Source organism: Calidris pugnax, unplaced genomic scaffold (genome assembly GCF_001431845.1).
Source record: "Calidris pugnax isolate Ruff unplaced genomic scaffold, ASM143184v1 scaffold41, whole genome shotgun sequence".
NCBI lineage: Eukaryota > Metazoa > Chordata > Aves > Charadriiformes > Scolopacidae > Calidris > Calidris pugnax.
In genome coordinates this window covers 8,674,273-8,701,529 of record NW_015094509.1, presented here as the reverse complement: position 1 = coordinate 8,701,529, position 27,257 = coordinate 8,674,273, and the positions used below count along the sequence as shown (strand labels likewise).

The 27,257-nt window shown below is 42.0% G+C and overlaps 3 protein-coding genes and 1 long non-coding RNA gene across 6 annotated transcripts in view; 2 read left to right on the top strand and 2 right to left on the bottom strand.

Annotated features, from left to right (window-relative positions):
• PTDSS1 (phosphatidylserine synthase 1) overlaps nt 1-1,623 on the bottom strand; it is a 31,661-nt gene extending 30,038 nt beyond the window's left edge. For both annotated transcript variants that reach the window (XM_014965570.1, XM_014965571.1), the window contains exon 1: nt 1,350-1,623. In XM_014965570.1, the coding sequence (XP_014821056.1) occupies nt 1,350-1,528 (179 nt within the window). In that variant the 5' untranslated portion in view covers nt 1,529-1,623. The remainder of the gene's footprint in view (nt 1-1,349) is intronic.
• Nucleotides 1,624-1,752: 129 nt separating this feature from the next.
• Nucleotides 1,753-18,074, top strand: MTERF3 (mitochondrial transcription termination factor 3). Of its 2 annotated transcripts, none has more exons than XM_014965666.1 (8): nt 1,753-1,931; nt 2,402-2,750; nt 5,158-5,310; nt 6,325-6,514; nt 11,293-11,440; nt 12,646-12,717; nt 15,411-15,572; nt 17,817-18,074. In XM_014965666.1, exons 2-8 carry the CDS (start codon nt 2,423-2,425, stop codon nt 18,009-18,011), a joined length of 1,248 nt encoding a protein of 415 aa, XP_014821152.1. In that variant the 5' UTR covers nt 1,753-1,931; nt 2,402-2,422; the 3' UTR covers nt 18,012-18,074. The 2 variants fall into 2 exon arrangements, with proteins under 2 accessions (XP_014821152.1, XP_014821153.1); XM_014965667.1 differs by lacking the exon at nt 1,753-1,931 and adding an exon at nt 1,990-2,150.
• Nucleotides 18,075-20,218: 2,144 nt separating this feature from the next.
• Nucleotides 20,219-20,592, bottom strand: LOC106902132. The gene is made up of 3 exons (XR_001414438.1): nt 20,518-20,592; nt 20,382-20,422; nt 20,219-20,295 (listed from the first exon to the last, which is right to left on the bottom strand). It is a non-coding gene; the product is annotated as an uncharacterized LOC106902132 (long non-coding RNA).
• Nucleotides 20,593-21,098: 506 nt separating this feature from the next.
• LOC106902040 (cytochrome b-c1 complex subunit 7) lies at nt 21,099-26,621 on the top strand. Its single transcript, XM_014965205.1, has 5 exons — nt 21,099-21,115; nt 21,574-21,737; nt 22,956-23,027; nt 24,726-24,892; nt 26,380-26,621. The coding sequence occupies exons 1-5, from the start codon at nt 21,099-21,101 to the stop codon at nt 26,455-26,457; spliced, it is 498 nt and encodes a 165-aa protein (XP_014820691.1). The 3' UTR covers nt 26,458-26,621.
• Nucleotides 26,622-27,257: the final 636 nt, after the last annotated feature.

The following is a 27,257-nucleotide window of genomic DNA, read 5'->3' as shown; positions in this document are numbered from 1 at the left end:
TCCCTTAGTAACTTACAAGTTTGACCTAAATTAGCCCTTCAGTGAGGAAAGTGATCGGGCAGGTGGAAACAGGGCAAGAGGAGAACTTGTAGCAAAGGTCTCTAATTAAACACCAAAGCACAGAAACATGTCTCCAATTTAAGACTTAACAAGAGAACCCTGGGATATTCTACCTTAGCTTAGGTCTTACTACTTAAGTAGAAGAAGGGATATGTTCACAAAAATATCTTCCTTGGGGCCGTACACAAGTTGAAACAAGAAAAGGCACACCTTAGACCATTTGCAGCTACAAAATTTTATGTTTCCTTATGCGCCTCTCTCAGCTCAACCCAGGCTTGACCATTATTTTCATAGCTGATAAAAACTATAGATTTGTATTCTTAGAATAAGATAGACAGAATAAGATACACAGAAACGTGCATCAGGCCTAGGGACAAATAATGATGTTCTTCTGTCAAATGCAGATTTTCGCCAACAAGGCCCCTGAAATCCATGATTGTGTACATACACAAAAGTGTAGATGACGCCAGAACACGATGCATAACTCAGCCAAAACCTGTCAGGAACCACCATTTGCCCAGAGACTGGCAGATTTAGCCTAAAGGAGGATTATGACACCATCTTCACAGCCCCATTCAGTAGGAGGCAACAGAAAGTATGCCCAACTTAGAAAAATACCGCAAGACACCCTTCGGACTGCACTGCTTTTACCCTTTGCCTACAAATAAGGCTCCTGAAAATAACTGTGTCCATTCTTAATGTTATTTCCATGAAGGACTGCAGTGGGGACTCCAGAGCGCTGCTCCTGGGGTGGGGAAAGGATGCAGCTAAGCAGACCACTGCCAGGGCCTAAGCCAACCTCTGACCGGCCACAAAGTGTGTTGTATGAAAATAAGGACACAAAGCGGCCACCCCTGTCCCCCTGCACTGCTTGGTGAGTTATCTACTCCAGTGATGTCACTGCTGGGCTTCTTCACAGCCTCATAATAAAGCCGGTTTTGGCCAACTACCTGAAATAGACATTCTGGGAAAGGCTTTAACAGGCAGCCTCAAAATAATCAACAAGTTCCCAGCGAGTGTAGCAGAGGAAGAGAACCACTCTCCGAAGAGAGGGCCCCCCGAGCAGGGCGCTGGTTCTCCGGCCGGCTGCCCAGGCAGCTCCCCCGCCCGCAGAGCCCACGGCAAAGTCACGGCTCGACACCAACCCCACGTTCACCCAGCAAGACCCCACCGCCCGTCCTCCCTCCCCACAAGGGACCGACCCGGCCTCCATCCCCCGGGGGAACCCCCCCCTCCCCAGCCCCGGGTAGGCGCGGCGGGGCGGGGGGATCCCTGCGGCGGCCGCGCACCTGGTGAAGGCGAAGGCCATGAGGCTGAGGATGGTGAAGCTGAGGAGGGTGATGGTGTGCGGGCGGTAGAAGAACTCCAGCGTGATGTCCTCCACCTGCTGCTCGTTGATCATGCGGAAATGCAGGCGGTAGTTCACGTCGTCCTTGCTCAGGGTCCGGCTCCCCACGCACGACGCCATCTCGCCCCCTTTTTTTCCTCCACCCCCCCCCTCCTCTCTTCACCTCACCTCAGCCCCGCTTCTCCCGGGGCGGCGCGGCCCGAACCGGCCCGGCTCGGCCCGGCCGCCCGCTGAGGCGACGCCGTTGAGGGGAGAAGCGCCGCGCCCGCCTCACCGAGGGGCGGAGCTCGCCCCGCGCCCACGCGGTGAGGGAGGGAGAGAGGAAGGAAGGACGGGCCGACCAGAGCGCTGCGAGGAGGGGAGGCGGAGCCGCACCGCCCACTCCAAGAGAACGCTGGGAAGGACCCTTTTCTGCCTGTTCCCCCCCCGCTCCCGAATAGTCTCGCCCGAATAGTCTCGCTCGAATTGAGGGGCGGCCGCGCACGTGGGGTGGGCCGCGCGTGGGAGCGGCGCGAGGGGGCAGGTGAGGCCTCAGCGGGTCGTAATGGCCGCTGGGGTGGAGGGAGCGCTGCCGCCCCTCGGCCTCCCGCGGGCCGGGCTGGCTCTCGGCCTCCCGCGGGCCGGGCTGGCTGGGTGCGGAGTGGCGGGCCTTCCCCCAGGCTATGTGGAGAGGCTGCCGGCCTGAGGAGGCCTGCGAGGGGCGGCGAGCGCGGCGCGGCCCGGTGTCCCCCAGGCCTGTGAGGTGAGGGCTCGGGGCGGAGGACCCCGTCCCTTCCCCGCTCCCAAGGGGGAACGGCTGTTGTACACCGTTCAGAGCAGGCCCCGCTGTGAGTTCTGCCTCCGTTTGTCACACGTTTAAAGCCTCAAAGCAGCCTCTCGGTGCTTAGCGGCCACTAATCGCCGCTTGAGCGCTGAGGGAAGTAACGCTCCCGGCCCTGCCGGCGGGGTGAGGCGGTGCCCGCGCTGTGCCTCAGCCCTCTTTTCTCCCGGCAGGATGCTGTGCTGAGGCGGAGGATGGCGTTGTGGGCCCGGCAGGCCTCCCGCTGGCGTTGCCTGCTGCAAGCGGCCCGAGCTGCTGAGCTTCCCGGGAGGCTGAGGGACAGCAGCACCGCACAGGCCTGTCCTGGGCTCGCCCCGCGGGCTCTGCCGCCCCGTCCAAGCGACCTTCTTCCGTGGAGGCTGCAGGCGTGCAGGCATGTGTCTGTGGGAAGCTGTTCTCCCCCTGACAGTGCCAAGGATGGGGCCTTTCCTTCTCCCGAAAGTACCTTGCCTTCACCAGTAAAACAGGAACAAGCAAAAGTAGAAACATTACCTGATCTGAATGCAAAAACGCTGTATGAAGGTAAGAGGCCTTAGGGATGGCGTTTCTCCCAAATCACCAAATCATGTTTTCAGTATTACTCCTGGTTCTCCTTTTTGGCCTGTTTGTCTCAGATATTTATCTGAAGTTTGTTATTTTCGCTTTGGTTGAGAGAAATTATTTTCTATTTTGATTTAGAGAATGATATAAGTTTCTTTCCTCAGTTCCACAAAACTGTCATGAATTTTAAACTCCTTCTATAATGAAAAAGTAGTTGTCAACAGATAGGTAATCGTGGCTACAGCTGAATCTTGGCTTTATGGAAATCTGAAAGTTGTGTTATTATCACCAGCGAGAAAAGATGTAATCTCATGGATTCAGAATAAAGAAAGCGCTGTAGTTAGTGCTTAAGCCCCCATAGTTAATGCAGAATTCCTGTGGTCACTTCAGCATATACAGAATACCTTTGAGGTGAGATAAAATATAGTGTTTTGTGTAGAAGTGTCAGCCTGGACAGCTGTTTGAAGATGTTTTCTTTTTGCAACTCTACCTGCAGCACCTGAGTATTTGCCTTTCCCTCATAGTTGTGCCGCTACAAAATAAAGGGTTTGGTTTGTTGGGTTTGGGGTTTTTTTGAGCAGGGATGAGGGAGGGCACCCTCAAAGCAGCTCGCACAACCACAGCCTTTTGAATGATCAGGGATGAACAACAGGAGGCAGCAGAGTGTGAAGCCTGCTGAAGCACTGCCCCGATGACAAATACTGGTCAAACTTCCTCCCAAGGAAAGGAGATAGATACGAGGTTGCCTTGGTGTTGTTACCCGGAGGAAATTGCCTCATTTTTCTCTACTTTTGTATCTAAGTGAGGATAAAAAAAAAAAAAAATACCACCCTCTGAAAATAATTCTAGTATACAGAGGAAACTTGCTCTGGATTACTAAGCAGTCTTGTATGTTCAGATTCAGCTTTGAGCCCAGCCAGCTTGGATCCTACAGAGCTTATTTTTGGGGTGGCTCAGAGCTGCAACTGAGATCTGTGTGTTTGTGCAGCTGGTTCTGGAAACAGTGCTGCACCAGAACTGACAGGTCAGCCAGCTCCTATGTGTCTGCACCTGCGGAGCAGTTTATCTAAGTGCCAGATTTTTATCTGCCAGCAGACTTACTGTGGTGTGTGTGGAGCGTTTTGCCCAGTTGGCAGTGCATATAATGGAATAAATGTAATTGCTAACTTTTTTTTTTTTCTTTTTGTAACCATTATATCCCTCTGACAGGAGGTTTAAAGAACTTGGAGTGGCAAAAATAAGGGCATATGTGCTTCCGGAATGGACCTTGGTGTAAATTGGTTTGGTCCTCCACAAGTTGAGAGGAAATACTTGATATTCATATAGATTTCTAGTCAGTTTGTATTAATGTTTAAGGTGTAAATGTTGCTAAAAACGTTTTACTGTGCTTTTGTTTCCTGAGGCTTTGAAAAAGAGAAGTGGCAAGACCTCCAACAGCTATTGAGCTAGTCTATGCAGCTCTTTCTGGAACAGTAGGATCATCCTACTTATTTTGGAATCTGTCTTGGTAGTTCTGGTGTGGCTTTGTTTTCTTGACATGGAAGAGTGTCACCCCAGTCTCTAGGAAGTCGTTGTGTGAAGGTACAAGACAGAAAATTCCCATGGTGAAGAGTTTATAATTAGGGCTGTTGATCAGCAATCAGTTTGATAATCAAGCTGAATGCTAGCAGTCAGCCTGCAAAGCAGTCATCTTGATGTGTGTTCCTGTTAGTGGAAAAATAAATCAGTTTAGAGAAATATTTTTTTTAAAAAAGACACTGAGCTCTGTGACGTGGAGCACTTACGGGGAAACAAGGATAATGGCGTTCATTTGGAAACCTTAATGAGTAGGACATGGAGCTTGATTTCTTTAGTTGTTAGAGGTGGTGGCAGTCAGCAGCCATTCTGTAATGGGTAATATGATAGCTTGTTTGGAGTTGGCTGTGAAATACCTTGAAAGTTAAAACTGCAGTTCAGGCACCAGATTCAGAGGAGGCACAAAATAGCGGGCTTGTCAGGTTATGAAAAATAATCTTTGTAGTAGCCTTTGATCTGGATGTGATCAGGCAAGAATGTATTTGTGAAGACATGAAAGAAGCTTCTTTTTCAAGGAGGTGATGTGATCTGTTGTCCGCAGTGATCAAGGCAGCAGACTGAAGGCAGGCTTGATGGGTTCTACGCTCACATTTGGCCACATGAGCAAGAGTTGATGGGCAGTGACAAGGAGATGGAACAAAGACAAAAACTGGGAGCAGAGTCTATGTTTTCAAATAATAATAAATAGACCGTTCATCTCATGCACAGTCTCCTTGCGTTTTGAAATGGATTTTTAAAAGATCTGTATATCATTTGGTGGGAGCAGCTTTGTCTTTCAGAAAATGCATTTGGGTCTTCTATATTTGTTTCTTAGACTGGGATGATGTCCCACCTTCATCTGCTTTGGAGGAGATCTCTGAGGAAGAAGCCGTGCAGATCATTGCAGAACCGCTTCTTCCCCTTCAGTCTTCCACGCTCCGAGATTACGTTGATCACTCGGAAACTCTGGCAAAACTTGTCCACCTAGGTACGTGTGATTTTGTTTATGTGGTTTGCCTGTGTCTGGAGCTTTGGAGATTCTATAATTTGTGCTTTGATCTTATGCCTCACCTTGTAAACTTCAAAACAGGAACTGGGACCAGTGGCTAAAAGCAGGGTAAATCCAGAGTGAATGGAAAAGGAGAGGTGACTGCATGACTCACTAGCAATGCTGTACGAGTTGAAGACAAGGCTGGCTAGCTTTAATCCCTTAGCGCTGTGGATGCTAGAAGGAGGCATCACCCACAGCTTCCAGAGGTGGGAAGCACTTTGTGTAACTTGATTGGTCTCTTGGGATGGTTCAGGATGGTTTAATTTGATGGGAAAAAAAAAAAAATAATCCAGCTCTCTGTCCTTGGAAGGAGAGCGGTTGTTTTGCAGAACCTTAGAGGTGTGGCACAGTAAAATGGAGAGGCAAGGAGGAAGGGATGGAAGAGAACCTTAGTTCTCATCAAAAAGCACTTGGACTGTGCAAGAATAGCTGAGTTCAAGGCTGCTGGCCGCCTCCTTGTTTCCCAAAAGTGCAAGGAACAACAGAAGGAGATTGGAGAAATAAATATTTGAGAGGGGAAGATCTGGCCCTGTGCAGTAACTAATTGTGTCAGCCAGTATCCAAAGGCACTCCACTGCAAAATTGTCTCCCTCCCTGGTATAATGGAATTGGGAATTCCTCGCACACGTACTTCTGTGCAAAATGAGTAGGTCTCTGCATGGGGCATGTACTAGTGTACTTGATTCCTCACTTGATTCATTTGCAGGATTCGCTGCAAATGTCTTCCTTCAATAAATAAACTTAGCAAAAGCGTCTAAAATGACTGCTTATTTTATCTGGAATCCTTCCACAACATACAAGGTGTTGTGACCTTGCTGTCTTGAGCAATTGAAGTATGCTAAATCAGTGCAAAAAAGGAGTAGTCATAAATTTCAACATGCCTTCCTGAAACATTTCTAGGAAGTTGGGTCTGTGTTTAATTAAAACAGTATCTAATTTTGTTTGCTGTAGGAGTTGATTTATCCCAAGTGGAGAAACGTCAAAAGGCAGGTCAACTCTTACTGACCTTGGACTTTGAAAAAGATATAAGAAAAATACTTCTGTTTCTTAAGGATGTGGGTGTAGAAGACAATCAGCTGGGACCATTCCTGACCAAAAATCCGTACATCCTTGGTGAAGATCTGGAAGCTTTAGAAACCAGGTAAGCCTTTCCAGTAGCAGCAGGGTGTTAAGCCCCTTGGCTTGAAGATCTAGTTTCCCAATTGGCTTAACCTTGTCTGAACCTGTGTGGTTGCTGCTTCATCTCTCAATGGATCTCTGGCTCCATGTTCCTTTGCTTTCCCATCAGTCAGTGGTAACATGTGGTGGCCATATCATAAGTTGAGTCAACACCCTGATCCACCTGAAAACTGACAGCAAATTTTACTGCTTGTCTCTCTGCCACAGAGGAAGGAGTTTGCCATCCTAGGCCATTTGCTTTATCTGTGTCAGGTTAGATTCCAAAACGTTGGTCCCTGAGGCTTTACCTAAATTTCTAGAACTCTTCAGTCATGTTTTGAAACAGCTCTTCTACAGGATATGTCTACCCATACCTTGTAAATTCTGCAGTAAAAGAACCTGACAGGATCTCTTCTGTGTTTAATTCTATTAGCAGCAGAAGGTCTTGATGACCTTTTTTTCTTTTCTGTTGTCCAGCCGAAACTGAGCACAAGACTACAATGAACTAATTTTTGTATGTGTTCACACTTGTACAGCCCTAGACTGTTTCCTCAGTGTCACCCAGCTCATCTGTGCGTAAGGGTAAATACCAGTCTCTTTAGAAGATTTCATATCTTAGGCCAAAGCATATTTAGTTAGCTGTCTTGTGGAGCTGTTGGGATTTTTTGCAGCGCATTTGTTTATGTGCCAAAAATACCAAAGGCAGAATTCTTTTTCATTTCTTTTTTTCTTTTTTAGAAAAATCATTGTTTTATGGGTCCTTCTTCTGAGACTATAGGGGAAACAAGCTGGTTTCTCCATTTACTATGAAACTTTTGTTTTCTGTGTCACCCTCTCCTACTCCTCTCTCTCTTTTCAAAGTCTTAAATCTAGATGCTCTGTACTTCATGAGTGCTAGCTTATTAGAGAACACTAACATCGGAAAATGGTGCATTCTGAATGTAAGGGCTACTTGAATGAAAGTAAGCATTGAAGAAATAACGTAACTATATACACATACTCCTCTTTTTCCAGCAGCATGACTTGGAAAGTGATGGGATGTTTTGTCGGAAGTTGACCGAAATACGCCGATTTCTATAATTTCAGTGTTGTGTGAATCAAACTGTATTATTGTATCTCTTGTTCTCTGTCAACAGTGGGACTTCCTATTTAATGGCAGTTGTTATTTCATTAACAGATCTTTGGTCAGCTTTAAAGATATAACGGGATAATACTGGTATTTAAAGTAGCTTTAAAAACCTGTAGCTAAAGGGACGAGGGTGGTCAAAACAAGAATATTGAGGAGCTGTAGGAAATCTACCCAGCATGGTCTAAGATGTGTGTTGGAAATCTACCTTCACTGTAGTGTTTTGGCACATGTGTGTGTGCATCTTGGCCCCATGAGTGGAGATTTCGACTGTTCCTTCAGTGGGCTTAAGCCAGGCTGGACTTTATCCTGCTGTGACTGAGCTCCTTGCCCTGATGCTGGTGAAGCTGAGGTCTGATGGTTGTAGCTGTTAATATCTATTCACAGAAGCCTGTCCTTGCATTGGTAACTCTGGAGGACTAGTTCTAGAGCTTTAAAGATGAGGTTTGTATTTGTGGCAGAAAGCCTTTCACTTCTAAAAGAAAATCTTCCTGAAGTTAAATAATGAATTAAAATATTCAAGATCTTTGAGATAATGTATTGTAATAATATAAATAATCTATTTTTTTAGAAAAGTTATTCTTAATTTGTCATTTATCTGAAATAACTGAATATTGGTTTTGAGCCCTTATTTTCATGAATCTGCAGGCACTTTTTGCAAAGTGCTTTTGGTCTAGGGATGATGTGGTGGCTTCTAACTGCATTCTACAGTTCTTCCTTTGTGCTTTCTGGATACAAACGGTTTCTCTGTATTTCTTTGTTTTAGTACTTTCTTCCAGATTTTTGCAGGTGGGATCCCATTAAGATATGAGAGACTTAAGGTACCAGCACCAGACTAAGGGATTATACTTTTCTTTCTCCCCAATTTACCTGTGGTTTGCAGTCGTAGAGATCCTAGCTTTCTTTACTTAGCTGTATTTGTTTGGTGTGTACCTATAAGAAGTTTGATTCTAAAATGAAATTACTTTTTTCTTCTAATTCATACTTCCATTATGTGTGTTGATTATAAAAAAAAAAAAAATTGCAGGAAAATGGAATTTTATTCCTAAAATTACTCCAGACAGGTTTGCAATAATTCAGTATTTCTTTTACAAAATGACCTGTGTGTGCGTGCACTTTGTAATGAACTTAACACATCTTGGTCTTTAAAAATTCCAGAAAAGGTCTTTCTGCTTGGCTCTTGCATATAGTAGCTGTCCAAGACAGAAATCTGAAAACATGGCTTTTGGAAATACGAGTATTTGAGGCATATGAGCAGACTCGTGTCTAATATAGACCTGACTTTTCTTCTTTCCCCTCTGTTCTTCCATCCTCCTGTTCAGTAAGTGGCCTTTCAGAGACAATATCCAAAAAGAACCTGTGTCATTTTTAACAGTAGTTTTGAGTCTAGATGTCAGAGTTGCTTGTGCTGTTTTGAAGAGAGTATTTTTTTGCTATGATAAATATTCTGACTCTCCTGTGAAGTCAGATTTGCTTTTCAGTGACTGTCCGTGGCACTGCCTGGTTACCAAAGTCGGAGCTGAACAGGACAATCCAATTTCTTCTTCATTTTCTGCAGCTTGATTTTTTTTTTCAGTCAGTTTATCTCTGTTTGGCATTGGTGAATGCTTTCCTGCAAGCTTTAAAGTAAGTGTGCCGTGGAGGCTGTATGGCAGGCTGTGAAGTGAATGTGTCTCAGATAGCTGTCTTTTGAAAGCCGAGTATCACCTTTGCATAAACACTTCGGTGCAGATGGACATGGTATTGGTTACATCACTCTGGAATGTTTTATTGCTATGGATTCCACGTTGCCAGGAAACAAAACACAAATTTCAATAGATTTGGCATTTGACTTCAGATAAACACTGTAAAAGTCAAAACATTCCATAATTCATAACAATTCTGACAGTTGCAAATCAGTGTCTGCGCTGCAGCTGCACCAGATGCTTTGTTTTATGGTATTGTTAATGATGACTTAAAACTGTTAACATGCTACATAGAACTGCTGAACCCTGTAGTAGAATGAGGGCTAACCCTGGTGCCAACACTCACAAAGTTATCTCAAACCTTAGTCAGGTTATAAAACTGTGCTTCTTTAATATACAAGTTTGTAGAGTCAGGTTATTACCATCTTGCCATCCCTCTTTTAAGGTTCTTGCCTTTCCAGGATGTGAAGAAATGCTTCAGGTGGGAGTCTTAATGACTTGTTAACAGAAAACAAGTGAAGGGAAATCAGGACAACCAAAAGGCTTTATTTTTATTCCATTCATTTATCTATATTTCTATGATGCTTGGCAGCTGTGCCCTTGTGAAAAAATGAATGGAAGTAGTATAGTGTAGCCGAGCTGCAGCATTCAAAATATAACAGGATAACTTTTGAAGGGCCAATTGTTTATTGTGGCGTTCTGCATTTCTCCCCCTCCTAACGTCTCCTTGTCTCTGAGGCTCCATCAGCATTATCTGGAGCTGAACCTGCTACTTTCTTGTGTTGGGGTGCCTGCTCAGCTAAAAATTGGTCCTCTAGAGCTGCTTCTTAGATCTTCCGTCTAGAGGTTTTTGGCTTGTGGTGAATGCATTTTGGAGGGTTTATGGATAAAGAGGTAGTTTGTAGTGATTGGAAGATTTATTTTTTTTTTTTCTCTCCACAAGACATGATTTAACACATAGCCCGTCTTGTGCTCAATATCTGCTTCTGCAGAATATTCTGCGGTCTATTTAGTATCTTAATTACTGCCAGATAAAATCAGTTCTTGTATGCTCTAAGTTCATCTGACAGCAAATACTTCTGTATATACTCCTCTATAACCAAAGGAAACGTCTTCAAATTGTAGTTTAGGGTTTTTTTTGTAAATCGTGGCACGTGGGTTAATCATGTTTCTTTTTATTTTGTGTGCTGTTATTTCCCCCATTACTTTTTCTGGGAGCAAGTAGTACTTGAAATAGGATTTCACTTTCACTGAATTCAACAAAGTTTGGAAAAAGTTTTGAGTTGGAAAGAAAGAAAGCAAGCTCTGTTAAACATAAAAACTTTAGTCAGCTCCTTCTCTTTTCTGACAACCAGATGTCTTGTAACTGAATCCTTGGACCAGTGACTGAAAGCAGGGACCTATTGTAACAAAAAGTAACTTCAGCTGATTTAGAAATGTCTTTTTGGACAATGTCTCTACAGATAGCATTGTTGTATGGTATTTCTACTCCAGTGCTATTGGCAAAACAAGGATGTATGAGGTACAGTACTCTGTTCTTTCAGCAGTAGAAATGGAACTCATTAAAATAGCAAAAGGCTGTATATATCTTCTTGTCCATACCCTATGATGATCTATTAATGTGTTTGCAATCTAGGAGACAGGCTGGTAGTTAAACGTAGGTTAACATAGTTATCTGCTTAAGTACAGCTGGAAGGAATTAAAATCTGTCTTCAGTATTGACATTCTGCTCTGAGGTTTATTTTACTTCTAATTAATTGGAAGGGATGGTATTTTGCTTTTATGATAACTGCAGATTTCCCCCTAATTATTTTTGGCAGGGTTGCATGTTAATGCTAGAACATCTGTCCGTTTATAAGATATCACTGAGGAATTTAAGCAAGCACTGAATAAATGGAGGCAATAAAATTTTCATCACTGGATTTTATTTTGTTTTTGTTCTCTTTCTAGAGTGGCTTACCTAAAATCAAAAAAATTTGGTAAGGCAGAAATTGCTCAGATGGTCTCAAGAGCTCCATATTTGCTGTTGTTTTCAGTGGAAAGACTGGATAACAGACTGGGTTTCTTCAAAAATGAACTTGGTCTCAATGTAAAAAAGGTAAAGACTCTACACTACAGTCTTTAGGGACTTTGTTAGTGACAACTGGAACATGAATGCTTCAAGTGTTTGGGGGTTATCCACAAACATTAATGACATTAGCAACAGTAACACAGAGGGTTACAGGATGACATGGTTTTAACAATCTATAAGAAGGAACATGGACATCTAACATTCAAAGAGCCTGAAGCGGAGTTCTTGAAGATGATCTGCTGCAGGTTATTTTCAAACAAGCATGTGTGTGTCCAGTGTTATTATCTGAGGTGGGTCAAAGAACTGAATCCATTGATAAAACAGCAAGCAGCTTTTCTGACTTCTAGAAAGTTAATTGGCTCACTTCATCTCCTCAAGATACTATAACGGATTATTTTTCACCAATGAGTTAATTATCAAACTAAATGCCAGGTCATACTCTCACCTCAACAAGGGTGACCCCTGGGTTCACTGGTAAGCGCTTGGCACATTAGCAGATATTTAACACCATGCTTCAGGATGTGCAGAGGAGGTAGTAGCTGGACTTCCCTGGAAGCAGGGGACAGTGTTAGTTGTTTTCTGCAGTAGCTGGAGATTGCAATAAATGTCAAGTTCTAAGTGGAATCTGGTGTTCTTCTATTGGCTTCTATTTGCTGAACAGTCATAGCTGTCACAGTGCCTGTTCCTGGCCTTGCCACGCTTGAGGTAAGATCTCTTTGGAAAAGGGTTTAGTCACTGCCTTGTACTCAGGGCGGATTAGAAGCAATCACATGGCTTAGGGCATGTGGAGTAGTTTCTTCTGTTGATGTAATACCATGGTCTACCCAGATCCTGAGGTAGACAAATTCCACTGCAGCTGAAAAATCCTTTTATAGCCTCTATCAGGTAGCGTATTTTTTTACAAAAGGTGAGAAGAAAGAATTTGTGCACTGAGAGAAATTGAGCACTTAAGCATGCTTTCTACTTTTGGGCTATACTTTTACTCCCTCTTCCTGTCTGTTTTACAACAGCTATGTTATTTTTTATTTTTCAAATGATCAAATTTGAGTAAGGTTTTGCGTCTTAATATACTGCTGCCTTGGGGTAGAGATAGAACAAAACTCAAGTGGAAGTACATCCCTCTTCCAACTGGGGGGAAAAAAGAGTTTATATGAGATCTCTATCTTTCTTCCATAGATGGATTCACAAACAAGCTCTCAGTAATAATCTTTGTGTGTTTTCCCTAATTGTAGACAAAGGATCTGGTAATTCGTCTTCCAAGGCTACTGACTGGCAAATTAGAGCCTGTAAAAGAAAATCTTCAGGTAAGCTTATTAGTAGATATTAAAAGTATGTATCCTCATAGTTTAAAAGTTGTCAGAAGATAAAACTCCTGGAGGAGAATCCTGCACAGAAAGAATTTAATTAAACCATTTAGTGGAGATATAAAATAACTGAGGATTTTGTTAAACGGTTTCTTTTCCTCTGTAGCTTGCAAGCTCACAGCATACATGGAGCAGTATCCTATTCTGTCTTCTACTCTGATGTAGGTCAGAAACTTCATCTGGGTCCCTTCTCGCCAAAAGTTGCTATCTGGTGACACAAATTGTTACCCATTTCTTTACAATGAGTGAAAAATAGGGCCTGCTCCCTCTTCTTTTTTCTTTTTTTTTTCTCCCCTTAATTATTATGTTTTTTTGCTAACTTGGATTGTCCATGAGGATTTAGGAGCAAGAAATGTGCAGTTGATTATTTTCTTCTTGGCAGGTAGCTAGTCTGCCAAAATGTGCATTTGACACCTATTGTCTGATAGCAGATGGTCGTTATTAACAACTGTTGGGTAAATAACTTCAAACCCACAGGGACTCCTTTCCCTTTTGAAAATGTAACTATGTATTGGTTTAATTATTGTGCTGTAAAGCCATCGAGGCCAAACAGCATGATGTAGTGTAACAATTTGAGAAAGCCCATTATCCTATAATGCATAACTATGAATTAAAATATATAATTTTCAGACAGACTTACTGTTCTGAAACTATTAAACACTGGGAATCTTGCAATCTGAAATGTGTGTGTGGTAAGGGAGGAGACTGGAAAGTAGCAGACTGTTCCAATTAATAGTGCTTTCTTTTTAATGAACATTGTTTCCACAGGCTAGGGATTCAGTATATTATAATGAATGTGTTTTTAAGATCCTCAGTTCTATGTGACTATCGTGTCTATCTACCAAAAAGTGTATAGTGCAGCATCCTTATTTTTAAGGATGTTCTATAGAGGAAGGATTTTTAGGTCCTCACTATCAGAATCTACTGATACGTAAAAGCTCCAGCTTTTCAGGAGTTTGGATGTCCCAGATGCAGAATGTGGGTTCAGACCTGTATGTCCTAAGGTGGTGGTGGGCAGGCAGTGCTCAGAAAGTGAACTCCTACACCAGCAGTTCAGAAGTGATCTGACGGTATCCCTCATTCTGAGTGGGCTGTTGTTGAGAAACAAATGCTGCAGCTGATACTGGTTGTCAAAACTGTACAAAAAGATACCAGTCTTTGGACTAAATGAGCTCCAATAAGGATGTTAGTAGATGAGTCTAGAGATCTACTAAATATGAAGTATATGTGCTCTCAAACTGAGTACAGTCAAAACAACTTCAACTTGAGCTCACTGTTCCTGTCAAGACAGAGCTGTTCCATTTCACACTGTAGAAAAGGTCAAGATTCTTGCCACAATTCCCTCTACAGTGGGGCCAGCTGTACACCTCCACTAATTTAACATCAGGTCTTGCTCTGGGATGTGTATCTTAATGCAGTAAGTTACCCCTGCCAACTCAGATCTGTGGAAGACACCACTGAAGTGCAAATGCATATCTTCATATGTGAATGCTGTCTTAGTTGATTAGTATTCCTTGTGATATGCAAATATTTATAAAGCAGATAAAGAATAACTGGGAATTGAAAGACCTGATTATAGTCACCTTTAGAAACAATTCCCTCTAAGGATCTGGAAGTCCTAAGGTAGATTCAAAACCCAGATTCTAAGCCCTTCCCTCTGTATTTGCCAGGCAGTTTTGGAAAAGAGCTGCAGTCTTGGCACATCAAACTGGAAAGACAAAAAGCACCACCTTTTTGCCAACTGAAGTACCTGAGTTGGATTTGAAAGTCTGCTTATGTAGACTGGCAAGCGTGCCCACTTCATGACTGAAAACAAGCTGCTTGTAAATGTCACTGGAGGACAGAAGAGATGGCTGAGTTACCAGACACTCTTGTATGCTGAATTCCTTTCTCAACAACTCAATGAACTGCTTGCCATTCTGCACTTTGGGAGGAGTGCTATTGATTTTATTGAAAAAATGTGCTTTGTTTTCTTTTTGGGAAACTATAATTGAAGTCAAGGCAGTCTCTGAAAAAGACGTGTTACTTTAGACATTAACCAACTGTAAAATAAATTGAATCCATCACATATTCTACACATCTCTTTCAGGTTCAACAGACTTCAGTTGAAGACTAGAGGACTGAAATTATACTCCCTAATATAAAAATGTAACTTGGATACATTAGCAAAAGAAAATACCACATTAACAAAAGTAGTCACTAGTTATTTGATTGCTGTGTTTTACAGAGCTCAACAGCTCCACAACTAGAAAGTCCGTTTCTTTTGACAGCTTGGTATTGAAACTGATAAAAGACTCTTAAGGGAGAATTTTTATGCTCATAACTGCTGTGTGTACTGAGGCACAGCTTTTTGGTTCATATCTCTGCCAAGCTGAAAAATACATAGCATTCACAGAAGTCATCTTTACTTCAGGGATACTCTATTATCAAATTACATTTTAATGCAGAATGATAAATAATTTGCACTCTCTGTTTTGAGAAGAACTGGAGTGGCAGATAGCATCGTGGGTTGCATTCTTGTTGCTGTGTGACAAAGGGTAGGAGAGTTTCACATCAGTTTATTTCAGTGGCACATCAAAATAAGCTAAGTTTGCTGTAGCTGACTTTTGAAGCTAAAATGTGCTCTTTTTCAGGTTTGTCAGATTGAACTTGGTTTTCAACGCAATGAAATTCAACAGATTGTGTTTAAAACCCCCAAGATTTTAACTGCAAGTAAGAAGAGACTCCGACAGACCTTTGACTACCTACACAACATAATGGGCATTCCCCACCACATGCTTACTCGCTTTCCTCAGGTGAGCTGTTCATCTGGAAAAAAATTGTAGGTGCTCTTTGCACAGAGGCTTCATGCGGGACACGTGTGAATTCTTTAACTTGTCTGTAGCTTTTACTCTAATTGAATAACTTTTATTAGCAATTCAGGATTGAGGATTGGAATCATTGAGGATTCCAGTGGGGAAGTGTCCTTCTTCTCCCTTTGGCACTTGTGACGCCACCACCACCCCCAGTCTTGTCAATTTTCAAGTTTTCAACAGAAGTAATCGTGCTCATCTCTTCTGGATTCACACAAGAGAGATTACTGCCTGCCTAGGGATTCCTTGCCCTGAAATCTTATCTAGCTAAGAAACACAAGGAAAGACAGGGCACGCAGAAGATATGTTCATTAGATTACATATATATGTATATATAAGCATTTATTTTGGATTTGTCTAGTTAAAAAATAAATTTTATAGATTCTAGGATCTGAAAATATAATTTAAGAGAAGTTGTGTCCATTAGGCAATCAGATTCTCATTGATCTCCCTATTGCTGCAGCAATAGCTAAAAAATCACAGGAGTGAAAATAGATTAGTTTCTTCATGACTATCTCGGCTTTTTTCTATCTCCTCGTTACTGTTATTTCCACATGAATTAGAAGCTGAAAGTATTAGTCACTTCATCCAATGCTGACATGCAGTCACACTAGCGTCTTACAAGAAAAAAAGAAAGCACAAATTAGAAGTTCTGAACTGCAATAATTTTCTTCCTAAAGCAAGTTTAGTAGGGAATCTAACTGTCTAATCTAACCGGCTAAAAAGCCAAAATTATATGGGGAAATAAAACTGCCCCCCAGGTTTCTGATTACTTAACTTGCTATTTAATATATCATTGCTTAATAAGGAAGCTTACTATAACTCCAATCTGTGTGTCACTTTCGCCCTCCTTGACCACAAGTCTTACTCACTTCCTTCTCAGTTGCCTTATTGTTGCCTTTGTGGTGGTTCATCTCATTATTTCTCTTCCCTCTGTTTGGAAGGATAAGTGCAGTTTCCTCTATTCCTTGTTCTTGGCACAGTCACTGTCTCTCTTCCCTGTTCTTCCCTTCCATCCTCAAAAACTGTGAGTTCCAGGATATGGCTAGTGCAACCCAGTCTACACACAGTCTGGCCATTAACCTGTGCATTCACAAATGTGTACTTGTCTCCATTTGTTCTTGCTTCTGTCCTGAATGACAGCCATGCTGAAAATAAGAGGCATGCAGGACTATTTTTTTGTCAAATCCTCTTGGATGTTACAGCTGCTGTGGTAACTATCCTTCCTGCTAGCCCCATAAACTCTGGTTAAGGTTTTTCCTCTGTCTTCTGACTCCCTCTTAAAATTCAAGGAAGGTAGAGGAGGAAAAGTGGATTTGCTTTCTGTCTTAGTTCAAGTTAGTTTGCATCCTCATGAAATCTTTCACTAGTGTAGTCTCTCCTTTTTAGTAAAAAGGCTCACTTTCATTGCTGTAGCATTCATGTTTTCACTGTTATCTTCTCTAAAGCAACATCTCTCTCTTCAGTTTTACTGCTCAGAAATGCAGTTAGATCTCTGCTTTTAAGACTTCTTAATTGTCCATCTCTTGTCTCCCCCACTTAACTTTCTTTTTAGATGTTTGACTGATTCTTTCATGTTTCCCTTACTATTGTTCTTGCCTTTCACTGTCTGGAATTCTTTTTGTGACAAATACCTTCAAACATAGAGGTTGCTGTGCGGCAGAAGACAAGCGGTTGTTTTGAACCACGGCACTGTGCCTTTTGGCTCTGTTATGACAGGAGGTGTAGCCACTCACCTCTTCTGTTGCCACTCACCATGTGGCCACCTGTTCATTTCTTCCTTAGAACTGTGCTCATTTGAATCTGGCTGTATAAATAAATGCTTCTGATAGTATAGGGGAAACGCTTAGGTATTCCTGCTCCCTGTTTCTGAATGTCTCCTCTCCACTTTCTTAGCTGTGATTACATAAACGTAATATAATTATGATATACAAACAAAAAAATCTAACATGCTGTAGAGTTGTATCACTCCCTGATTTCCCTTGTGTGTGTACCTCAGCATGTTGTATCAAAGCATTTATTTAGAATTAAGATAATTTTTATATAATGTAACCTGCCTGGTGTTTGACATAAATGAGAAGATGCAAAATATTTGTTTTCTTCCTAGATCTTCAGTTTGTCTTAAAAATACTCTTATCAGGGTCTGAAATTTAGACAAACTAAAAAATTCTTCCCTTTCTTTCTTAGGTTTTCAACTCAAAGCTATTACGAATCAAAGAGAGACACATGTTTCTAACATTCTTGGGAAGAGCCCAGTATGACCCAGCACAACCCAGCTACATCTCTCTGGACCAGCTAGTTTCCTTGCCCGATGAGGTGTTTTGTACAGAGATTGCCAAAGCTTCTATACAGGACTTTGAAAAATTCTTAAAAACACTTTAATTAGTAACACATGTAAAAAGGAGTAGAATAAAGTTATGAAATAAACATATTTTATAAAACTGCTCCCTTTTATGGTCTTTTAATTGCTTCTTAATTACTGATTTAAGAAGTTGTTGCTTATGAAACGTTTGTAGGATTTAAAGGCTGACAGTGATATTTTTTATGGCAACTTAAAAATATATTTCAGAAGGATTGAGTGAATATATGTTGATTGCTACTGATGAAATCCTTGTAATAAATTGCTACCTTAATTTGTAGTGAATGATGCAGCACACTAACAGAGAAGTAAATTAAAGCCGATTCTTCTTTTTTTTTTTTCAATAATTTCAGAGTTTTGGGAGATGGAAAAACTGGCTAGTAATTTATTCCATTTTTGCATCCTCCCTCCCCAAAACTTAGAATAACAACTACTGTAGTAGCAAAGTTGTTATGCATTTACCTGCATTTATCTTAAGAGCAATAATGTTATTCTTTTCCTCGTATGGTAGAAAGAAGCACACTGTTACACATGTGAAGCCCCTCATGCAAAAAGACATTTTCTAACAGGTTACAAATGTGTTTCTTTGTGAAGCTGGCTGCTCAAGTTAATATCCTAAAAATTGGGCGGTGAAACTTGTTTTGAAATATCAAAGAAAATCGTCAAACTTAATCTAGGCACATTACAAAAAGAAAATAAAACTGTACCTGTCCCTGGAATCTAGAAGGAGCTTATTTTAAGTCACTTTTATCCTCAGCTTGTTGAGGGAAAAAACTTCTTCCCAACCCCAATGAGATTTGTATGGCTTTACTCTACAAGTAACCATACAAAAAGTGGGTGTAGTATATAATTAGTGGACAGTTACCTTGTTCTTGCTCAGTTATAACAACTAAAGTAAATACCAACATTAGGAATTGTGGGAGTATTAAAAATACTTAATCTTACCAGCAGATAAATCCTGTTAATACACTGTGGAGCATTTGATAGTGCTGTATTTGAGCGAAGTGAAGAAACTGACTAAACCCAAATGCTAACTGCCTGATAGTTCATTGTTTAGTGGAATTCTTTCAGTTAAAACACTTCAGGAAACTGAAATCCAGATGTTTTCATTTGGATTTCAGCTCATTTAATGAAAAAGCCTCAATGTTTTAAAAGCTCGGTGTTGGAGCTTAAAATACCAATTTGTATGCAGATAGCAGAATAAAATTCAAAAGGTTAAATTCCCCTAATAGGTGGGAAACAAAGTGAGGTTAAAGAGACATTTAAAGAATGAGAATAGTAGTGATCTCTGGATTGGGACTTGGGTGTTTTATCCAAAATAAAAATCTGGAATTTGAATTACAACACCCAAGAAAAGGAGTGTTGTCAGAACAAGCAGGGTGCAAAATGATTTACTGGGGCATCTTCACTTGAAGCACAGTAAAAAGCCACATTCATTGTCTGCATTATATATCTGAGATGCTTTCTTTTGTCTTTTGGTCTCTTGTTTCCCACTCCACTGGCATGGGAAGAACACTTGAAATCCTCTATTAAGTAGACAGTTCTTGGTGGAGATGCATAACAAATTTCATCTCAAATGGTGGCTGAAAAGCGATGGCTAAACACTTTCCCCCACTCCCTCCTTTTAAATAAAAATATCTAAGTCCAATATTCTTACTTAGATTTTGACTGTATTAAATGCTAATAATGAACTATAATCTTCATCTAGCAAAAATTAATATTTATAGTAAAAATTAATGTTAATACAAAGTATGTGGATTCATAACGCCAAAGGAGAGTTTGCTTTTGCAGCTTTACTCTGATGTCCTTATCACGATTTATAATATCAAGTGACAAACCATTATAAAATAAATTATAGTCTAAAATGTGTATATTTTTCATGTCTCAAAATTTGAGCTTTTAATTCCTTTAATATTTTTAAAAATAGAAATGATTGCTGCCAGAGTTAAACCAGTATCTTTGAAATGTTAAATGCATGAGCTTATGCCAAAATAGCTTCCCAGAAATACCATGAGGAGAGGAAGCAGAAGATTTTATGGGAGTGCTAAAAGGAAAGGGGAGAGAGGATAGAAGAACTTTTTGAGGATCGTGCCAAATACTTTTTGGCTTTAAGATGAAAAAAAAAAAAAAAAAAAGGAAAGAATAAACAGCCCATTGCATATACAGCAGTGCTGTCGGTGAGCATCACGTGGGCCGACAAGGACCTTTCTGGCAACATTCCCCTCCTCACCTGCGCCGTGTCATTCTCCTCTCCTGCTCCGCATGGATTCCAGAGTTGGACTCATCGGCAGTCACTCCTTGCGGTGCCTAAAAAAACCAAGCGACACAAAACCACCATTGAAAGTACAAGAAGTCTCCAGCCCCAGGTGCCTCCTCTTTACTACCTGGCTCACCTCAAACTCTCATCCCATTTCAAAGGGAGCCCCCACAGTGCCTGCAAAAACAAAGAAAAAAAACTTCACTGAGCTGCCACATGATACTTTGCTATTAGACACCAACCCAACCCACAACAGCCTCACTGTCACGAACCGCTCCTCAGTGTGTGGCATCGCCCCTCCGAACCGTTGTGTGGCACCTGCACATACTCCACCAGCAATACAACACCTGAAAAAAAAAAAAAAAAAAAAATCTTTAGAAGAAATGTCTGGCCTAGAATTACCGAACTTATTGTAGTCTGCTGTTCTTGATAAGGGTGAGCAGCCTTTGATTGAGGGTGTTGATTAATTGAGGCTTGCTGGGTACAATACAGCGAAGACCCTTTGTGCTCTGCTGACAGGCACTCTCAGCCCTGCTGTTTGCCTGCTTATCACCGTCAGCCACGTGCTTTTCTGACTGAAACCGCCTACTGTAGCAGTATTTCTACAATAATTCGATGTATTTATTTTATTTCTTTTAAAAGTGGTCTTTGTCTGAAGGAATTGCTGGGCGAGGCAGTGTTGTGTGTCTCAGAAAACACAGCCGCTCACCTGGCAGCTGCCGTACCTGTGCAGAGAGGGGTCTCTGCTCCTCTCTTTGGTGGGCTTGCTGCTTTGCTGTGCTTTACAAACATAAACTTATTTTCAGCTGACATTCACCTTTACCCCTCAGTTTGCGGTTGTTGGGTCTAAAGAATGTTCACAGCGCCCAGGTAACAGTTACACCAGCTCAGCTGCCTCAATGGGACCGCACAGGGAAGCCAGCGCTTGTCCACATTGGTTCTCCGGGCTCTGAGCTCCAGCCGTGGCCCTGCAGCCCAAAACGCGGGCACCGGGACCGAAGGCCCAGGACTCCCGTGGAGAAACACCGGGATTTCTGAGTCGCTGCCCGTTCGCAGACACGCCGCGAGGAGACCGTGCCCTGCTCCTCGCCCTGAGCAACCGCTGATTAATCTTGGCTTAATTACCGATTCTCCAACGCCGTTACTTAAGACTCTGGTGAGAGTCGCGGCCTTAACGCCTCGGCCTGTCGCTCGTTCCCCCCCCTCAGCGCGGCCCGGCGCCCCGCGGCGCTTACGAGGCGGCCCCCGCGCCTGGAGGCGGCCTAGCGGGAGGCCGAAGCAGGGGAACGGGCAGTGTCCGTCCCCCGGGGGTGTTCGCCGGGGGTAAGCGGAGCCGGCAGAGGTGCCGGTGCCGGTGCCGGGCCCCCGCGGCGGGGCGCATGCGCCAGCGCTGAGGCGGCATTGGCGGGCCCGCCCCCGCCCCCGGGGACGCTGCGGGTTACCCAGAAGGCAGCGCGCCGCGCCGAGGTCAAGATGGCGGCGAGGGCATCAGGTGAGGGGGAGGCGGTGAGCGGACAGGGTGCGTGGTGGTGTGGGGGGCCGTTCTGTCGTCTGTTTGCGGTGTGGGGCTCGCTCCGTGCCGCCCCGAGAGGCGAGGCGGGCCGTGAGGGGGGAGATGGGGAGCCCGGGGGCGGCGTGCGCCCTGTGCCCTTGACGGGGGCAGCGGGTGTAGCGCTGGCGCGGCCCTGGCGGGAGGGTTTCCTTGCCGTCTCCTCGGTGTGGAACACGGCGGGGGGAGCCGGGCTCCGGTACCGGGATCTGCCAGGAGCGGTGGGGCAGAGGGTGCTCGGGAGCGCTGGAAGAGCCCTTGGGTTGCTCCGGAGGGGTCTCGGGAATCACTGTACTGCCCGGATACTGACGCCAGGCTCAGATGGCCTGATGTTATTATTTCTGAAGGCCAAAAGTACGAAAGAATAAGATGTGATTAGGCCTTATTAGGATCTGGTATCGCATATAGGATTGGTTTTATGGGGTGACTTAATGAGACGGCTGACCTAAAGTCATGGAAAATAGATTGCCCTGGCTGCATTGCCCGTATTGTCCTGTTCCTGGATTTCTAGACCCCTTGTTGAGTGACTTTAATGGTATCTGCTACTGCACTGTACTCTTGATTGCACGTAAAAACACCTTTGCTATCCAAAAGTCACAGTTAAGGAAAGATGAACGTTTTATATGTGGTGTGTTTCATTTTTTCTTTTTTAAGCAAATGGGGGGGCAGCTCTTTGAAAAAGGAGGCTTTGGAATAGTATTTAGGTAATGAGAGGAGAGCGAAAGGTTAACAACATCATAATATGCTGTCCTTGAAAGTGAATTAACCCATAGTGAGAGCAAAACCGTCATGCTTTTCAAATTGTTTATGTAGAGCATCATGTTCTTAGCTCAAGTAAGAGTTATGGGGACTAAAAATATTGGTGCTGTCTTTGACAATGAACTGCTAAGCATTGTTCCCAATCTTAAAGCAGTCTAATACTCAAATTTAGTGAAACAGACATCAAATTATTGTACCTAACAAGCACTCATTCTGCCTATTCAGTTTCAGTTAAGGGATACTGAAAAGCAGAGAGGTCAAGTCAGGTATGTTCGGGTTCAGGCTTGATGTAGTGTTGCATTACTGCATGTGAAGGAGGCCGGCAAATGTTTGTGTACTGTAATAGTAGTGTGTAAATGTTGAATTTTATCTTGCTGTGCAACTGATGATGGTCACATTCAGTTGCAGGAGGTGGTCGCCTGATAGACAGGCTTCGCAAGTGGTATTACAATGCAGCTGGATTCAACAAGCTTGGTAAGTGTTTCATTGAGTTTTAAAAACTCTGCAAATATAACAGTCCTCAAACTAGTTGATGTATGTACATACAGTTTGGCATAAGGCTTTTTGATCAAAATTATCTACTGCTTTTGTGGGGAAAATGTTAACAATATCCTCAGACATCATGAGTGTTAGCTAGTAATGAATCGGTCACTGCTCTCTTATTGCTGTGTTTGCTCTTGTTTTCAGGGAAATATCTTAAAACAGCTAGGGTTAAGCAGGAACAGTTGAAAAAACTTTCACAGAGCAGTTCTGAAAGCTTGATTATTTATGGTTTCCCACCAGGTCACTTTCACTGGTCAGTATCTTCTAACCCAAAGGCTGCCCTTGAAGCTGGAGAGGTTCCCACTGATAGCAGCCACCCTGTCTGTGATACTTCTGTGAAGTATCCAAAGTGCAAAAAAAGTATTTAGTTGGTTCTGCCCTTTGTATCACCATAACTTCACTTGATATCTGTCTGACCTGTGCAATGGTAAAGGAGTAAAAATAGCGTTGCCTTCATGATATTGTCGTCAATTTGTTCAGAGTTGTTAAGAAGTTTGTTTCAACTATGCAGATGGCAGAACTGTTCTTGAATGAGGAGAGAATCTGAATATTCAGAGGCTGTAATTGACTGCTGACCACAAGAGCAAATAATTCAAAGGAAGTTAACGTACCTGCCCTGGGGAAGTTAAGAAAACATTGCAGGACAACTGTGGTGGAATGAGCTTACATCTTTCCTCCAGAGATGCAGTGCTTAGACACTCTTTGTATCTGTCTGCTGAAATTCTTAAAGATATTAATGCTTTTTGCCACTTTTCTGGGAATGCGAATAAAAACTGAGGAGAAACACCAAATTTAATCTAGTGATTAAACTAGCAGCCATGCTCCCTGCGCCTTTGAAATAAATTACAAAACTGAATTCAAGATTATGTAGTTCAAAAGAAATTTTTGTTTTATCAGGAGTCGCATAAGATCAAGTCCTTTAACCACAAATCAGTAGGTATACCCTTGTAGTCTGCATCAATCTTGGAATGTTACATTTTGTCCTCTGTTGTTAATGGTGAAATTTAAAGTTAGGCTGGGTGAATTTCAGGAGTCCTTGGTTCCACAAACAGCATGGGAGTGCTCTTAGCTTTGAGAAGACTGGGTACTTCTCCCTGATGTAACTTCTGATTCGGGGTGGGAGACCTACCCAGGCACAAACCTGGCTTAAAATAGTAGATGGAGATTTAGTCACTGTGGACGGTGGAGTTTAGAGAATAATTCTTCAGTACTGAAGTAGTCACATCTGTGGTTGACTGACTCTAATGGGTTCAGAGGTCTTAAACCCTTTACCTAGGCAGTCAGCTTAAATACAGACAGAAAATTAGGTGAGCATAAGTCCACCACTCAGATCCAGAGTAGTTATTGTACTGTATCTATATACTCTTATGAAACACATTGTATCAAATATCCAATTTCCCCATCCCTCCATAAGAAGAGGACTAAAAGCAAGTAAATAGCCTATGTGTAAGCCAGTGTTTAGAGTTTGCTGGGAGCAATTAGTGGTTATCTTCTCCTAGATTGGTTTGATTTTTCACATAATTTTGCATTGGAAGTGTTTTGCACATGTCATGTCACAACACCTGTGTCAGTCTTAAATCGTACTTAAGAATGTTTATTCAGTGATGTTGTAAAATCTTTTTGGTACAGGATTAATGCGGGATGATACGTTGTATGAGGATGACGATGTAAAAGAAGCACTGAAGAGACTTCCAGAACATCTTTACAATGAAAGAATATTTCGCATAAAGCGAGCACTTGACTTGAGCCTGAAACATCAGATCCTTCCAAAAGACCAGTGGGTGAAGTATGAAGAGGTGCGTGTGTGGAGTGTTTCCACGGCCCAGGTCTTAAATGGCACTGCTATGATTGGTCTTTGGGACCTTCAGTCTCTGAAGAGAGACATGCTTACATGTTCAGCTTTTGATTGCTGTTTAAAAATCTCTGTTTTTCAGTGGAAATTACTTTTTTTTCCTCTCAAGATGTCAAAAGCTTAAACTACAGCTCAGTGCTATAGCAGAGTGTTTGTATTCAGTCAAAATATTCCTTCTAAGCTATCAGATAACTACACTGTAACTAGTTTGGCGTTCTTATAAAAGGTCTCTTGCTTTTCTGATGAATTTCTTAATTTAAAGGAAATCTCAAGCCAAAGCTCTTATTCATGAAGATGCCAAGGAAGGATAATTTCATAGAATCATCTAGGTTGGAAAAGATCTTTAAGATTGTCAAGTCCAACCGTTAGCCTAGCACTGCCAAGTCTGCCACTAAAACATGTCCCTCAGCACCACGTCTGCCCATCTTTAAAATACCTCCAGGGATGGTGACTCAACTGCTTCCCTGGGCAGCCTGTTCCAGGGTTTGACAACTCTTGTGGTGAAGAATTTTTTCCTGATATCCAATCTAAACCTCCCCTGGTGCAACTTGAGGAAGTTTCCTTTTGTCTTAGCTCCTGTTACTTGGGGGAAGAGACCAACCCCCACCTCGCCACAACCTCCTTTCAGGTAGTTGTAGAGAGCAATAAGGTCTCCTCTGAGCCTGCTTTTCTCCAGGCTACGCAACCCCAGTTTAAAAGGAAATCTGGCATTAAATAAGTGTTGTCTTGTAATTTGAAAAACAAACTACACGTTCTTTTTCAGATGTTACTGATTTTTTTATTTTTGTAGCGGATTGATTCACAGATTTTGAGTTACTGTCCATGTTGGCTTTCTGCAAATTACCAGGCAGAGAGGAGCCTTATCACTGGACTTTTGACCATAGACTAGTATGAGGGTTTTATGTTTCTCTATTATAAGCAGAGGCTTGTGGTCTTATTGTTCATATTTAGGTAACTGTTGCATTGAATAACTGATTGCATAGTTCCTTAAGCAGCAGTCTGGTTTGTAAAAATTAAACATGGTCAAGGTGTTTCACAGAATCCAAGTTACCGTGCTATTTAGAAGTTAAGTTCAAAATAAGTTGCTCCAGAGTATTATACTTGGACTTTGGACTAAAATGGATCTTGCACTTTGGGTATCTGCCAAAAGAACATTGTTTCTAAAGGTATAGCTGGAAGCGTGACTTTGCTTGTTAATGTTGGCGAGGCATTAGGAATTAGTGGTTGCTGCAGTAAAGAACTTGTTGTTGCAGACTTGGCAGATACAGTTTACTTTTTGAGAGTAATTAATGTTTGATTTCTTTTGTTTTTTCTTGTTGCGTTGGGTTTTAGTCAAATTTGAGGGGGAATGAGAGACAAGTTATCTATAGGAATGGCTTGAGGTGTTTCTGGACCTGCCTATAAGTTTAAATATATTCTCTTCTTTTTCAGGATAAGCCCTATCTTGAACCATACCTAAAAGAAGTAATCCGTGAAAGACTTGAAAGAGAAGCATGGAACAAGAAATAACTATTGAACTACTTCATGCAAATATCCACATATTTCTGATATTTTTAAACATTTGGTTATAGAAGCCTACAGGGAGCCAAATGTGAGGCTGAGGAATACGGTTTCAGCTTGTTCATTGAATCTGTTCATCCAACTAAAATAAACATGTCAAAGTATAAAATCTACTTGGAAGAGTTCTTTGTAAATGTTAACAAGCTAATGTTCGGATCTTTCCTATGAGTATATACATTACATATTAGCTTAGTGGTATGCAGTCTTCATTCCAGCTTTTTATTTCTTACCTTTTTTGTAGTACAGCTGTTTTCTGCAGTTGTAGGGGTAAGAAATGTGCAAGGTTGTTGGTGCTAGTTGCTGTATTAAATTAAAAAGGCATTGCTTGTTTCCTTCATCACTTTTGCCTGGAGAAAACCATACTGGAGCAGTGTTTAATGTTACAATGGCATCATGAGATGGCAGAATGTCATATCCTGTGCATCTAAGCACATACATATTACAATAATGGAAAATACATATGATTCCTTTGTGATAAAATCAGGAAATGTTTCACTAGCTTTTTATACAATATAGATTGTTAATCCTTAAAAGACTATTTTCATTTAAACCGTAATGATTGTCTCATTTCAGCTTCTTGAGGGTTTTATCCTTTTAAAGGGTAAAAGTGCTATACTGGTGTGCTTTCAACAGCATAACTAACTTCCCATGTATTTTTTTTTTATGGCCTGAAGCATGCTATTGTTACAGTGATTGCTATCGAGTAGTTTAAACTGTCAGACTTAATGACATTAGACATACACATGCAA

Coding starts and splice junctions, on each gene's coding strand:
- LOC106902040 (XM_014965205.1), top strand. Junction 23,028..24,725: donor AGCTGGATTCAACAAGCTTG/GTAAGTGTTTCA, acceptor TTTTTGGTACAG/GATTAATGCGGGATGATACG. Junction 24,893..26,379: donor AGTGGGTGAAGTATGAAGAG/GTGCGTGTGTGG, acceptor CTTCTTTTTCAG/GATAAGCCCTATCTTGAACC.
- MTERF3 (XM_014965666.1), top strand. CDS start 2,423: ATGGCGTTGTGGGCCCGGCAGGCCTCCCGCTGGCGTTGCCTGCTGCAA. Junction 6,515..11,292: donor CTGGAAGCTTTAGAAACCAG/GTAAGCCTTTCC, acceptor TTCTCTTTCTAG/AGTGGCTTACCTAAAATCAA. Junction 12,718..15,410: donor CTGTAAAAGAAAATCTTCAG/GTAAGCTTATTA, acceptor GCTCTTTTTCAG/GTTTGTCAGATTGAACTTGG.